This window comes from Neodothiora populina (genome assembly GCF_041146345.1).
Source record: "Neodothiora populina strain CPC 39397 chromosome Unknown canker_contig_3, whole genome shotgun sequence".
Classification (NCBI taxonomy): domain Eukaryota; kingdom Fungi; phylum Ascomycota; class Dothideomycetes; order Dothideales; family Dothioraceae; genus Neodothiora; species Neodothiora populina.
The window spans coordinates 961,578-975,486 of record NW_027191417.1 but is presented as its reverse complement, the minus strand read 5'-3'; the positions used below and the strand labels follow the sequence as shown (position 1 = coordinate 975,486).

Sequence of the window (13,909 nt, the reverse complement as noted above, 5' to 3'; positions counted from 1 at the left end):
ACTATTTTGATCTGCTTGCGTTTGATCATTGCACTGCCGATCGCAAGCAAGCCCTTCCTCCTGTTCGCATCCCACTCGTTTACGACCAAGAAGTGTCACCCACGAGTCGAGGATCTATCGCTCCAGCATAACCGTCAGCCGTCGCGGCTGATAATGTACAGTAGCTTAGGGCAGATAGCTGAAGCCACCAGAATTTCCTTGTCCTGCTACTCGTCTCAGCACGAAGCGACGCACAACGACGCGCCGCTTGTCAGCAAGCCAATGTGCGCGTAGATATGCAGGGATGCAGCTCTGTCTCCACCAGCCCCTCCGCACTAGCAGCCAGGAAGGGTCATTTCATGGCATATCATATGCAATTCCCTCAGTGCAATGCGATCTCCTACTGATTTCGCACATGTGTTGGTCTTCATTATTCTTGTGAATCATTTTTTATCTCGAATGCGCAGCGCTCTTACCCCCGTTTGACTGTGCTTTGAGCACTTTCTCCATATAGTTTTATTGCCTCTTTCAACCTTATTCTGCGCTGCAGGTACTTTTGCTGCTCTGGACAGCACGACGCTAAAACAACGGAGAATAGGTCACGAAAGGACGAGACCTCAGCCACAACCTAGTGCACGCGAAAATCACACGTCCCCGCTGCCATCATGTGACGGGAAGGGAATCCTCCAGCTGATGGGATACTCGCTTGATCAATGCACTCGCGGAGGCCCATAGGTCCGATCATGAGCACTAATGAAAATCTGTGGGAGATTTATTGAGAGTACAAAATGACCTGTCGCTTTATGCTCTGCATACGCGTATCGTACATGTACTTGCTATATACAAGTAGCAAATACTCTACCCGACCTTAAGGCATCTTCCGCAGGCTCATCGAGACTCTTCCTGAATGGCTGGCTATTCATCACGAAGATTTCGATGCCGTTCGAAGGCATGGCTTCTTCAAAATACCTATACCATGATACCATGAATGCCTCATGTTTGTATAAAGATGCAGTAATTAGTGCGTGGTCGAATTCCTCCAATGCGTGTCTGAAACAACTCTACCCCAGGTACTTTGGATCACGGCGATAACAGATAAGGAATGGTGTCGTCTACACAACACCTTTACCTCATACTACTGCACTATCTGTGTATCACTTCTCGTACAGCTGTTCGAGGTCAGATCTTCCGTGTACATTCTTGCTCTCGAATGTCACCGCTCTCTGCTCGACTACTCTACCACATTGTAGCAAACTCGGAATCGAGCATTGACACGACGTCGCCATGTTGAGACAACGAACACTGTGGGTTGCGGCATTCGCGCTCCTCGCATTTGCCCTCGTGGTGCAAGGTAAGGAGGTGGGAGTTGGGAAGCTCAGCACCGAGGAGATCGAGCAGCAGCTGCAGCATTGTCCGCTCATTGAAGCTCTCAATGAACACAAATTGGCGACTACGCCTCAGACGTCGGGTTTCACTGCTCGTCTCTTCACTGTCTTGTTCCCAGCTTCGCCTGCGATCAACACGCTTTTGTCAGTTTTCTTTATCCTATATCTCCGAGCTGTGTTGAGATCGATGCTACGTGAGGATGTCCTTGGTGTGTCGGAAGCTCATGTCTCAGCAGGAGCGTGCTCTACATTTCTGGTCCCCCGAATTTTCTATTGGCATTCTGTCCGCCAGACATTGACCCCTCCTCTCTTTCGGTCATGGTCGCCTTCGCTGTTGGAGGACTTCTCGGTGACACGCTGTTCCACCTTTTGCCTGAGATCTTCCTAGGTGAAGATAGCCCCGAACATGTTCGTTTCGTCATGGTGGAGCCCAACAAGAATCTACTGCTCGGTGTGGCCATCATGGTCGGTCTATTGAGCTTTGTCGCGCTGGACAAGACACTCAGGATCGCCACTGGAGGAGAAGTTGGACACGACCATTCCCACAGTCACGCTTCAATCGAAGCAAAGACTGAGGAGAAGACTGGCGCACTCTCATCGGCTTCCAGCACTGGCACAGTCAGAGATCCCCTGTCAGGCGAGATGCGCCAAAGAAAGAGCGGAGACACCACCACCACCAGCAAAGCACATGTGCTTCCCGAAAAGGAAGTGAACCCTTCGGCGAAACTAGGCGGCTACTTGAACATCATCGCCGACTTCACGCACAACATCACCGACGGCCTGGCCATAGCCTCATCCTTCTACGCATCCCCGACCGTCGGCGCCACCACGACCGTCGCAATCTTCTTCCACGAAGTCCCCCACGAAGTCGGCGACTTCGCCCTGCTGATCCAGAACGGCTTCTCCAAGAAAGCCGCCATAGGAGCTCAGTTCCTGACCGCCGCGGGAGCGCTCGTCGGCGCGCTCGCGGGCATTGCAATCCAGGAGCTCGGAGGAAGCAGCGAGGGCGCAGTCGCGGCCGGCGCGGGCCTGTTCGGCACCAGTCTGCAGCTCGGCGATCTGCTTTTGCCCTGGACGGCGGGCACGTTTCTCTACGTTGGCACTGTGGCCGTGATTCCGGAGTTGCTGGAGACTGGCCCTAATAAGCTTGCAGAGACGAAGAAGACGCTGACGCAGTTCGCTGCTATGGCGCTCGGTGCTGGCATCATGCTTGCCATTTCGTGGAACTAGAGTGGGATTATCCAAATGTGTGTGTGTTAGTCTTGCCAGGCTGTTCCTGTTGACTGTTACAACTATGCTCGAGCATCGATAGGTGCCGCAACACAACAAAGTAGATAAGAGGATGGACAGAAGTTCTGGAAAACATAGAGTCAAAGCAATGGGAAGATGGTACAAGAGCATGTATCAGCCTTGTTTCTGCTCCTTTTTATATATGTACGCTAAAGCTCAGGGTATTATTACATCGAGGTGTTGGAAAAAGAATCAAGGGGTATCATAAGGTGAGCTAACGGGTTCGAGGGGGGGTATCTGGGCGATAGCGCAAGTGCGCGCCTGCATGCCTGTCTGTAGCGTCGCTTGTTCCGCTATTACATCTAGCGCGAATAGAGAGAAGAAGAAAAGGAAGAACCATGAAAATTACCACCCCAAAACGCCGTTTCTCCAATGTAAGGACATGCCGTTTCGACGAGAGCGACGTCGGCTTTATACCGCATGAGCAGTTAATGTTATGCTCAGACGGTGTTGATGCAGTTGCTTTTAGGTCCATGCCATGAGTGTGGTCATGGGTCCCGTGAAAGAGTGAGGCATAAGCTCATCAGTCTTCCCATATAGTCTCGAGGTCCAGATCCGCTCTTCTCTCTCCTCCGCATACACTCCATCGCTTCTTGGCACTGTCGCCTCCCCTGCGGCCGAACCCAAACCCTACAGCTCCAGAGGTCATGCCGGGGATATCCAGGCTTCCTCTGCGTCTGCTCTCGCCGTCGCGCTCACCCTTTGCGGAGGCATTGTCGACGGCACTGAGCTTGGCGGCGCGGTCGGCCTCGACGGCTTCCCATTCGAGGTCCGGCGCATCTTCAATCGTGTCCAGCGATGACACGCTCGGCGATCTAGAGCGCATGGATGTCGGAGTCGATGGCATGCTTGAGAAGGACGAGTTGCTGGCGTAATGGTGAAGGGTGGGATAGTTTTCATTGAAGCGAGCCGGAGGAACCGATGGCGATGATGTAGCCGACACGGAGCGAGGAGTATTGGAGTGGGCGGAGTAGTTGGTAGTTGCGATCGAATGCAGCGGCGAAGTGGGCCGCTGTCGTCGTGCAGAAAGGGAACGGCCAGAGTTGCGGGTCGCGTGTAGTGGCACCGGCTGGGGGATTTGGTCAACAGACGTGCGAGGTCGTATGTGGAGTTCGGCATCCTCGGAAATGCTTTCGATAGAGCCATCGTAAGCGGGTGCGTGAGGGTCGTCAAGCAGGGGTTGAAAAGGACTGAGAGATCGTAGCGTGGGAAGGCGCGCAGGATGCGCACGAGGCGACACAGCTGGAGATGTCGAGGGTTGGCTGCAAGTAGATGCTGAAGGCACGATCGGTGATGAATGCGCGCGCGACATTGGAGGAGCTAGGACTGAGGAGCCCGATGAGCGGGAACGAAAATGGCTGCTCCGGGCTGGGTTGTGAGGCCTGTATATGGGCTGCGAGGGCGATGGCAACGGTGCGGGTGCCAGAAAGTCACCGTGGACCGGCAGAGAACCGTGAGTGGTGATGGCCGGGGCCGCCACCCTTTGAGTTGTTTGAGAAGCTGGTTCAGGATACAAGTGAACGTTACGGCGAGAGGGAGATGGAGACGGCTGTGGTTGCTGCTCATCGTGCCTCTGCCGCCTGGCGTCGGCCAGCTGTCCCTCCATTCGAGACACCCTGTGTTGCTCGACCTCTTCGTCGTCTTCTTCGTCTACATCTTCTTGTTCTTGTACTACTTGTTTCTCTTCACGTCGACAGCGCAATGTCTCAAGTTCGGTCGATCTGTTTCGATCTTCGGGCTGTCGCGCAAGGACAACCCCGGCCTCAACTCGGGCAATCATAATGATTGCTTTGTGCCCAAACAAGTGCTAAGAAGTCGGGCTTCTCTTTGCAATATATGGGATGAAAATACGATGCCCGATACCTTTGACAATTTACTCTGGTGGTAGAAGCTTCCGTGGGCTCTGGCTCCAAAATGCCTGTGGTTGTTGTTTTGAAGAGTGAACCGGTATGACGTCGATTGTTGGAAGGGGTCTCAGGTCGTCAAACCCGCAAAGACCGCGCGTAAAGGAAGGTAAAGGAAAGTTCTCCTTGCGTAAAGGGAGCAGATGTGATTTTCCTTCATTCGGAGAAGCAGAAGAAAGGAGCTCTGCTTTTGTCAATGGTGTCCCTGAGGAAGAACCTGGGACGAAAAGAAAGGGCAGTAATAGACCGGCGCGGTCGTTGTCAAGGGGGAAAGTGCGCTGTGCAGCTTCTCGCAACGAAGAAGCGGCCGTGACTCTGAGGTCGAGAGGGTCTAGACGGCTTTGGAACGCTATCGACAATCAGGCCATGCGTCTTCCTGCCTGTTAGTCAATTGCACTAGATGTCTGTATGTTCTTTTCTCCAGCAGTGCACAACAAACATGGTCAACGCTTGGAGAACATCAGCGCCGTCTTTTTTCGGCTGAACAAGACTTGATTAAAAAGACCGCTGCCAAGGTAACTATAGCGCAGAGTACAGAGGTACACTGAGTCTACAATGGGGAAGTACCTGCTCGCCCCTGCATATGCGACTGGCACGAGTTCACCGCCCTGGATCTCTAGCCTTGCGCCGGCCGGCATATGGGTCAACCGGTCAACTGCTGTTCAAGCCAATATCTACAGTAGTGCTGCTACATGGCAAATGCTCTGATACTGGGTTCCAGCTAGCCGTGGCAAAAGGCCCTCAGGCGGCGTAATTGTAGCTGTAGCTGGAAGTGCAGTTCGCGCCTGATTCTTTGCTTCTCCGTGCGGGACAGGCACCGTAACTGCTGCAGTTGCATGCTATACAATTCCTACTCATACGCCGACGCCCGTGTGTACTAGCAAAGGTACAGAGAACCTTGTTGCATATGCCGCATATGAGTACGGTACGGCCTCTTCGACGGTGGGCATGTGCATACGACTCTGCTTCTCCAAAGTGGACACAATGAAAGAAAAGAAAGAAAAGGAAAAAAAAGGCCTCTCTTGGGTCTGGTCCCCCTTGCTCTTCTTCTGCGCTTGACGTTTTCTTGACATAAGATGTTCATCATGAGCCTATGCCACTCGCTACATTCGGACCACCTCCAAGGTCGGTCGCAAGGCTGCTCTCATCATGGTCATCAAGCCGTGACTCTGCAAAATACTGTGACTTGTGCTCCGCGTGATCTGTCCACGAGGTCCGGCATGTAGTCGTATGATAGATGTAAGCACTCCATGATCCAAGGATACTTCTCATTGATTGTAAAAAGTGGACAATCCACACAATGCCCGTTCATTGCTTCAGAATCTTCTCTGCACAAGAATGGTGCAGAGAGGTATGTACGCATATAACGTTTCAGCCTGACAGCCCGATCACTCTGACATCTTGGACATGTAGTGGGTAGAAGAAATTGTGGACAGGGTCGCCCCACCCTTCCAGCAACGAGCGAGCCATAACGAGCGACTTCTTCGCTGGAGATGTTCATCCAAAGAGTAGGAGCGCAGGCTCACTCGCAGGGCGGGGTTTCGGTGCTAGCAGTACCTAGTCTCACTCGAAGCACGACAGAAATGGCAACTGTGCCTGTTCCTACCCCATCTGACCCACCAGACCGATCTCCAAAGCACGTAAGCAAGCAATGGAAACTCTCAAGCGTCTATCACAAATCCTAGTGCTACTGCTTCTGCAATTGACATGTGCCCAAGACGTTCCTGGTTTCTCGATGCACAGTTCAAGCAAAGAAAACACCACCGCGCGACCACTATTGCTCGGCAGATCAGAGACGATCTGGTGTGATGATGTACACAGCTGCAAGACTCCTCTCCCTCCTTTTCCACACCTGTCTACTAACACATAGCCCAGTCTACTGTCCAAGCCCTCAGACCTGCTACACAGGCACGAATGGCTACATAGGCTGCTGCTCCGAGCGCAGCTGCATGGCCAGGAGTTGCATAGAGTTTACTAGCGATCTCACCACCTCTTGCGATTACTCGACTGGCGGATGCGTCTATTGCTCGGACCCTCTCAGTCCGTATTGCGCGACTGTCACTAATGCTGTGGAGTCTCAGTTCATCCATTTCTGTGAGACGTCTCCGTTGCTCGTGACGCTGAGCTTTGTGAATGCTTTTACTACGGGGCCTTCTGCTGCGGGAACTGGAGGTGTGTGGTCATCTTCGGTCACTTCTGCAGTGCCCGCGAGTACGAATGCCCTTCCACCTGCTGTGACGGTCGCAGCATCGACGGTCACTGCCAGCCTGAGTGACATCACTGGATCTTCGCCGAGCAGTGCCGTGTTCACTCAGCCATCTCTGTCCACGAGTGATCCAGTAGACAGCGCAGCGACCAACTCCACAGAAGCTGCATCAACTGTCACTTCGCCACCCCCTGAATCCCATTCGCCGGAGATCTCGTCTCCCGGAGTGCTTGCTGGAATCGTGCTTGGTTCAGCTGGCGCAACCACGCTGATGCTACTTCTGGTGTATATGCTAAGGAAATTCTGCCACAGGCAAGGTGGAGCGACTGTGGCTGTTGACGAGGGGGGCCGACGAAGTCCGACGTACATGTATGGACCTGTAAGCAAAGGCGTTGATCACGAGAGGGTCGATTGTCCTGAGAACACGCCTGATCATGCAGCGGTAGAGATGGCGGATGACGGAAGGGACAGGATCCATCCATTCCCGAGAGAGTCCTATCAGGGTCCCGCGGACAACAGAACATCCGGACGCTTCTCAGAGCGACCGCAGGCCCGCCGAAGTGGTCGAAGTTGCTGCGGACCGTCCACTGCAGTCACTGCGACATACACCGAGAGTCAGTCCAACAGACACGATTCCATCGCCATACTTGGCATCTTCAATTCTGGAAGTTCCCCGGACGCCCGTCGCGCGAGAACGACGCAGACTATCAGAGGGCAGACAGAGCAGCAGAAACACGGCTTACTCTCCATCTGTCTACACGCCCAGCGGACAGCCACCTGATAGCGTCGCGGGACGTATGGCCGAAGCACCAAGTATGCCACAAGCTTACTCTCTGGCGGAGCTTGAAGGCGATGTGGGTTTCATGGCGGATCGTTCTCGTGAATCGTGTGAGGAAAAGCGGAATAGATGTTCGAGATATCTGAGTGCAGAAGAGGCGTTGAGTGGAGGATGGAGGAACGATGCGGAGGAGACGTGAGAGGGCAAAGTGAAATTCATGGAGGATCAGTGGTTCGAATAGATCAAGCAGGTGGACACGTGCTGACGACACGAGGAGAAAGGGAAGATTTTGGAGGGCCGAGTCAAGCAGAATAAGAAGATTACCAAGAGACGAGAAGAACAAAAGCACACCGGCACCGCTATTGACCGGCCATGGGCCCAGGAGTCCTGCGCAAGTAAATTGAAAATTACATTCATACAGAAGCAAAGAGAAGAAAACGAAGGTGGAGACGAATATAGTTGTTTATACGTGAGGGTCGAGGGACACACGGCTTTTCATCGAGATATAGGTAATAGAGATGTCATTGACAGGAGAGACATGGGATAGGCGAGTGTACATCCGAACGTCCGATCATCGCCTAAGGTCTCATGGTCCTCAGACCGTCCTTGGAGGGAGCAGCGGCGCGCTTGAAGCTCTGTAGATTTGTATATGTCAGCTTGTCGTAAACACGTGCCACACGCGTAGTTGCAACGCTGTACTGTTCGGGAGAAATGGAACAAGAAAAGAGGCACGCACGCTGTCACATTCCTCCCAGGCTCTTCCGGCACCGAATCCGAAGCCGACAAAGGCGGGCCATGCTCTGCGCTTGAAGAGGAGAACGGAGAAGATGACACCGAACGAGGCGCCGAGGGTGGAGCGGATGAGGAGAGTGCTGAGGCAGGAGTCCCACTGTAGTTGCTCGCGCCAAGGAAAGTCAGCAAAGGGTTGTGGTCTTCATGTTTCTGAATAGTGCCTCAAGGGAGAAGAAGGGAGGTGTTGATTTGCCTTTTCGTTGAGGAGAGCCTCGCTCATGGGTCTGTTGGGGCGCACGGCGGGCACGATCGAGTTGGTCGAGGGAGCGGTAGAGTCGGACATTGTGGGATTGAGGTTGGGGGTGTGGGATCTGGTGTTGCAGCGCTGTTTGCGGACGTTCGATGTTCGATATTTGTCTCGGGTTCAGATGATGGGCAGATGGTGTTCGAGGGCGATTGTCTTGGGCCAACAAGTGATTGCTTTGCCAACGGAATGGTGTTGTTATGGAAGATAGCTAGGTGGGTAGAAGATAGAGCAGCTGCTCTGCTTGGGACAAGAGTCGAGTCGAGTCGGCCGGGAGTGAGCTCGGACCCTCGTCATCGCAACTTTCACATGAAATGAAATAATTGTGACTTTCTTGCAATGGACATTATTGTATACGTCCCATCTATTCTATCCTATCTGTTTCTGCTTGTGGTAGAAGAAACAGTGGCTGCCTCTGAGTAGACAGTATAGACTCCCCAGAGTCTCTAATGTCTGTCTTTTCCATGCTGTGATTTCAATATCCTTTGCTCTGCGTCTTTTCCACTGCAATACTTTTCTTCCACCATCTATTGATAGTCTTTGGTTCCATTGTGGAAAAAGGAAGGAGCAATCTTTACATGATTTACTTGGATCCATCTCAACGACAGATTTCCAAACATGGCTATCGACGCAAAGGTACGAGAGTCTCGACACATCACACAGCTCTGCTTTGTTCTTATTCCTCTAGATCGACTCTGCGTCGCCATCGCTGCAACGACTCTTGTCTCTGGACAAGACCTTCGACACATTAGACCAACGCATAGACGAAGCCTCGCGCATACTGGGCTTGGGTCAGAACACCCGAAAGCCCCTCCATACCGCCCGTCATGAGTTCGTCCTGCGATGGCTGCTCGACAAACTGGCAAAACAGCACAGCGCTCGCCAGGACGCAAAGGCCTGGTCTACCGTATACACCATCTGTGGCCTTCTACCTCTGCCTGTTGCATCCAAGATCCTCTCGGCCTCCTCCCTCTTGTCGACCATCGCCCGGTCGCTTGCCCAGCTTTTCCCTCAACTCTCGGGCTCGAATGTGCCACCACCCACGTCCAACACCAAGCGGGAAGAGTCGTCGAACGGAAAGCAAGGCAAGAGGAAGAGAAACGCTTCGGACAAGCAAGAGCCTCTGGCAGGACAGACATCACAACTTCAATCCGAGCAAGACAAGCATGCTACATTCCTGAGCATAGCTGATTTGCTCCGCCTTCTCATCAGCCGCGCAGAACACAAGAGTGGGAATCTTTCAGTCCAGAACCAGATCCGATCCGTACTAAAAGTCGACAACGCCACTTCGGCCAAATTGCTGAATCATTGGCTATCCGCCTTGCTGCAATTCGCACCTCGCCCTGATCAAGAGATATCCACCCTAGACGCCAGATTGCTCTCCCACTCGCTACAGACCATCAATGAGCTGCTTCTGCTCCAGTCACGCCCTCGCTCTACTCCGAACCACTCAGATGCCGCACCTCCTTTCGACGCACTCTTCGCGGACAACTGCCTTTTACCAGCCAGTCTGCTTCTCACACGTCTGCGTGCAGCATCGCAATCCGCGCCCGAGCAGACATCCCTCATAGCCTCGGCTTCTCACGTCCTGGAACGACTCCTGGCACAGCATCTCTTCGTCCCTGCACGTGCTGCATTCCACTTCGACGCAGGTTCAAACGCCCATACTAAACAGGCTGCCGCTCATACCAATGCACATGCAAGTCTACCCGCAAGATTGGAGTCTCTTCGATGTGAAATTACTGGTCTATTGCAACGTTCGGCCCCCTCTCAGACGAACATCTCTCTAGCTGCGTGTCCACAAGCAATACCCGATCTTCTGGACACTGCTCTCCGCTGTACTCCGGTAGCAACCCCTCGGCAGAAGATAGCGGAGAGTCCATGGATCAACGCATTGTTCGGCGCACTGTACAGCGTCCTACCTACGTCACCAAGGACCAGCAATCCAGAGGAGTCCAGAGTGTACGACCAGGCGCTCGTCGAGATGCTCAAGGTTTTACTCAAGCGAAAGTTGTCACTCTCCTCGGAACTGCTCGTGAATCTCGTCGAGGATCGGTCCGGGCTAAACAGCATACTGGAAAGCTCAACTCGGCCTAATTTCGAGCTCCTTGCCACCATTATCGCCATGGATTCCGCTCTGTTCACCGACACCAAATCCGTCTTATGCCGCACGATGTTCACAGCCTTGACGAAATATGGAAGAACTACCTCCGAAAATGCGTCCGGAGAGGATTTCGACACAAGGGACCTAATGTGTCGTTCAATTGCAGTACCTCTTATGAAAGCCTTTGCCCGCATCAGGAATCTTAGCTTCTTCATTCTCCAATGGCTCGAGGAGCTCCACAGTGGGTTTGCCTTGGGAGAGTCTCAGTGGTACATCTGGACTGATCCTGCATTGCAATCTTCCTTGCTTAGCGTGCTCGAACCTTCGCTCAACACTTCTCAGATTGTCGACCTGGTGAAGCACTGTCGCGGCCCACTAGATGACTTCGAAGTCGGAGAAGCTGCGGCTTCATCGACCAAACTTCGTGCGAGCGCAGTTATTCTAAACGCTCTGATTGGAGCTATCCACAGTGATTCCACCATCGATGCCATGCAAGACACTCTCAAATCACTCATCGAGAGTGCACAATCAATCTTTCGACGGCTAGTCACTCGCCAGACTTCCTCGACCGTGTCTCTACTGACTTTTCTCTCCCGCCTTTATCTCGTCTGGCTCCCCGTATGGTCGGCTTCGAAATCACAAGTGGAGACTGTCGCGCAGCTCGATACGATAGTCACATCACCCGCCCTTGGAAGGTCTGTGTCCATTCTGCAGCAAGCGGCACCTTCGGTCGAGGACCAGCACACCACAGAATCAGATGCTGCATTTGCCTTTGTTGCCGTTGTTTGCGACCTATCCCGGCGCAGTCTGCAGCACGATGCTGTCGAGAAATTGTTGCGCCGAGTGTCTCTGCTAGAAGGAAGCGATCGAGTCGGAGCCAGTGGGTTCGCCAGTGCCCGACCCGCGTCGTTCTACATGGCAATGACACAGTACCCGCATCTCTTGGAGTTTTTCTCTGCCACTGACAGACAAGCAGTGCTGCAAAACCTTGTGCCGACTGCATCCCGTGGAGAGCCTGGAAAGCAGGTGGTAGCCGAGCTTTTCATGGATGCTACACTCAGCGTAGGAAATCATGCCATCAGGGACGATCTTTTCGCTGCCATCAGCAAGCCGTATGAGACTCAAGTCGAGCGAGAAGCATCAAGGAAGCTACTGCTGCACTGGACAACTCGCGGTCTGGCTCGCCACCAGAGGGAGAAAATCCTTGACGATGCTGTTGGTGAACTGTTGGAATCCGATATTAATACGCTCGAGTCACGGTCGCGTCTCGCCTTGTTGGTCACTTTGATGCATGTCCCGAATGCGACTGCCAAGATAGCGACTGATTCCCGTCTGATATGGCAATTAGCATCCGCAATCACTGCCGATCGTCAGGACAGTGCCACAATCGATGTCTTCGAGGAGCTGTGCAATTTGTTGTTCCGTCACATCATTGACACAAAGGAGCAGCAGCGAAGTGTCACTTTCCTCGCCGACATTTCCAAATCGGTCTCGAAACTTGCAGACATCAAGAAGACTCTACAAGCTTGCGCCGGTAGATACCGGCTCCTCGCAGCCTTCCTGAAGATTACCGAAGCTCGTCTAGATACCACAGTATTGTCTGGCTTGCCTCACAGATCCTCCGATACCGTAGACGGTATCGTCAAGCATCTCTACCAGTCCCTTTCGAGGGATCTCGAATCTGACGCCAACACTGATCAATTTAAGTTACAAGGCATTGCGGAGGGTGTGAAAGCCTATGTCGATCTGCCCGCTTCATTCATAGCGTGCGGCGGCTCGACAGCGAGCAAATACTCGAAGCGAATCTTGAAACTGATCAGCCCTTTGTCTACCGGCTCGGACTTGGTCGCTGTGTCGCTGTCTGTTCAGATTCAATGTTTTGTTCGGTTGACGTCCGAGTCGATGGCGGTGGATGCTGGCGCTGTATGTGATGCCGCTGGGCACTTGCTGTTTCAGGAACTGGACGCGAAACAGACCGAAGTCATTCTGACCGCTGTAGCAACGGCTGCTGCGTCGATGTCTGATGCGGACAAGTTGTCTCTAGCCGGTCATTTGCTGGAAGGAACAGGAGGAATCTCACAGATTTCAATACAAAAGATTGCGCTTGTTCGTTGTCTTATCAAGTCGATTAATGGCGAAGGCAAGGACGGAGTGGTCTCAGTATCTATACTGACACGACTCTTGGAATTGTTGGGAGACCGCACAGTATTGGAAACGCATTGCGAGCTTGTCTCTTGCTTGCTGGCGATATTGAGAGAAAAGGTAAGCATTGTCAGTATACATCCCTGCAGCTTTAGCTAATATTCTGCAGCCCAATATGGTCTCCCAGCATGGCATAGAGGCCGTCATTGCGACCACAATCCACCTCTCCTCTCCGGCGGCACCGTTACTCGATGTCCGAAGAGGACACACAGTCTTCCAAGGTATACTTGACATCACGAGTAGTCTGCTGCAGCACCACCGACCAAGTCTCAGTGGTAGATACCATGTTATCGTACCGCTGCTTCAGCGACTTGTCTCATGCCTTTTCACTCCGACCAGCCGAGCTTCGGCCTCAACCAATCGCTTCAAACATCCTGCTTGGATCGACAACAAACAGCACCCATTGTCAATCAAGCATGCGCAACGAGTCTCACGCCTACTGGAAAACCTCTGCAACCCTCCACACTCAAATGTGTCGAGAAGCAGAGGGAGGAACGACGCCGCACATGAACTTGTCGACGTAGCGCGCAAAGCACGCATTCAGGTTGGACAGCACGTTCAGTATCTGCTGCATTACGTGTGTACGCTGATCTTGAACGGAAGCCTGGGCGAAGGCATGAGGGATGCTCTCACTCCTGGGTTATGGGCCGTGATGGACGTCATGGAGATCCAGGCTGACGACGGTAAGGGCGTCAAGGCATTGAGTGCGGCGATGAACAATGCCGAGAGGGCTGTGCTCAGAGGCATGTTCGAGGACTGGAGACGTTTCGGATCATGGAGCGGATGAGGATTGTTGTGATGTAACAGCGGTGTGTCTTCAGCAGTTCTTGACCTCGCCGTGTGTATACATATTGTGATTTGAATCCACATAATTGCAAAGACAAGCCATGTCTCTTGTGAAAGCTGTGTACCCTCTACTGCCCCTGCACTCTGTGAAGGTTATTCTGCTATCAAATTGTCTTGGACTAGTATAAGCTGAATCAGCTTGGCCATGTCAAATGCTCTGACCAACGACGAAACGGTAG

General features: G+C 52.9%; 4 protein-coding genes across 5 annotated transcripts; 2 read left to right on the top strand and 2 right to left on the bottom strand.

Annotated features, from left to right (window-relative positions):
- Nucleotides 1-1,263: 1,263 nt before the first annotated feature.
- On the top strand, nt 1,264-2,594 carry AAFC00_004742 (uncharacterized protein; the record flags this gene model as incomplete). Its single annotated transcript, XM_069344427.1, has 2 exons — nt 1,264-1,508; nt 1,601-2,594. The coding sequence occupies 2 exons, from the start codon at nt 1,264-1,266 to the stop codon at nt 2,592-2,594; spliced, it is 1,239 nt and encodes a 412-aa protein (XP_069196850.1).
- Nucleotides 2,595-3,177: 583 nt separating this feature from the next.
- Nucleotides 3,178-4,434, bottom strand: AAFC00_004741 (uncharacterized protein; the record flags this gene model as incomplete). Of its 2 annotated transcripts, none has more annotated exons than XM_069347780.1 (1): nt 3,178-4,434. In XM_069347780.1, the coding sequence occupies one exon, from the start codon at nt 4,432-4,434 to the stop codon at nt 3,178-3,180; it is 1,257 nt and encodes a 418-aa protein (XP_069196848.1). The 2 variants fall into 2 exon arrangements, with proteins under 2 accessions (XP_069196848.1, XP_069196849.1); XM_069344426.1 differs by having other exon boundaries at nt 3,178-4,260.
- Nucleotides 4,435-8,120: 3,686 nt separating this feature from the next.
- On the bottom strand, nt 8,121-8,617 carry AAFC00_004740 (uncharacterized protein; the record flags this gene model as incomplete). Its single annotated transcript, XM_069344425.1, has 3 exons — nt 8,121-8,177; nt 8,279-8,431; nt 8,528-8,617. The coding sequence occupies 3 exons, from the start codon at nt 8,615-8,617 to the stop codon at nt 8,121-8,123; spliced, it is 300 nt and encodes a 99-aa protein (XP_069196847.1).
- Nucleotides 8,618-9,196: 579 nt separating this feature from the next.
- AAFC00_004739 (uncharacterized protein) lies at nt 9,197-13,671 on the top strand (the record flags this gene model as incomplete). The annotated part of the gene is made up of 3 exons (XM_069344424.1): nt 9,197-9,214; nt 9,267-12,944; nt 12,994-13,671. The coding sequence occupies 3 exons, from the start codon at nt 9,197-9,199 to the stop codon at nt 13,669-13,671; spliced, it is 4,374 nt and encodes a 1,457-aa protein (XP_069196846.1).
- Nucleotides 13,672-13,909: the final 238 nt, after the last annotated feature.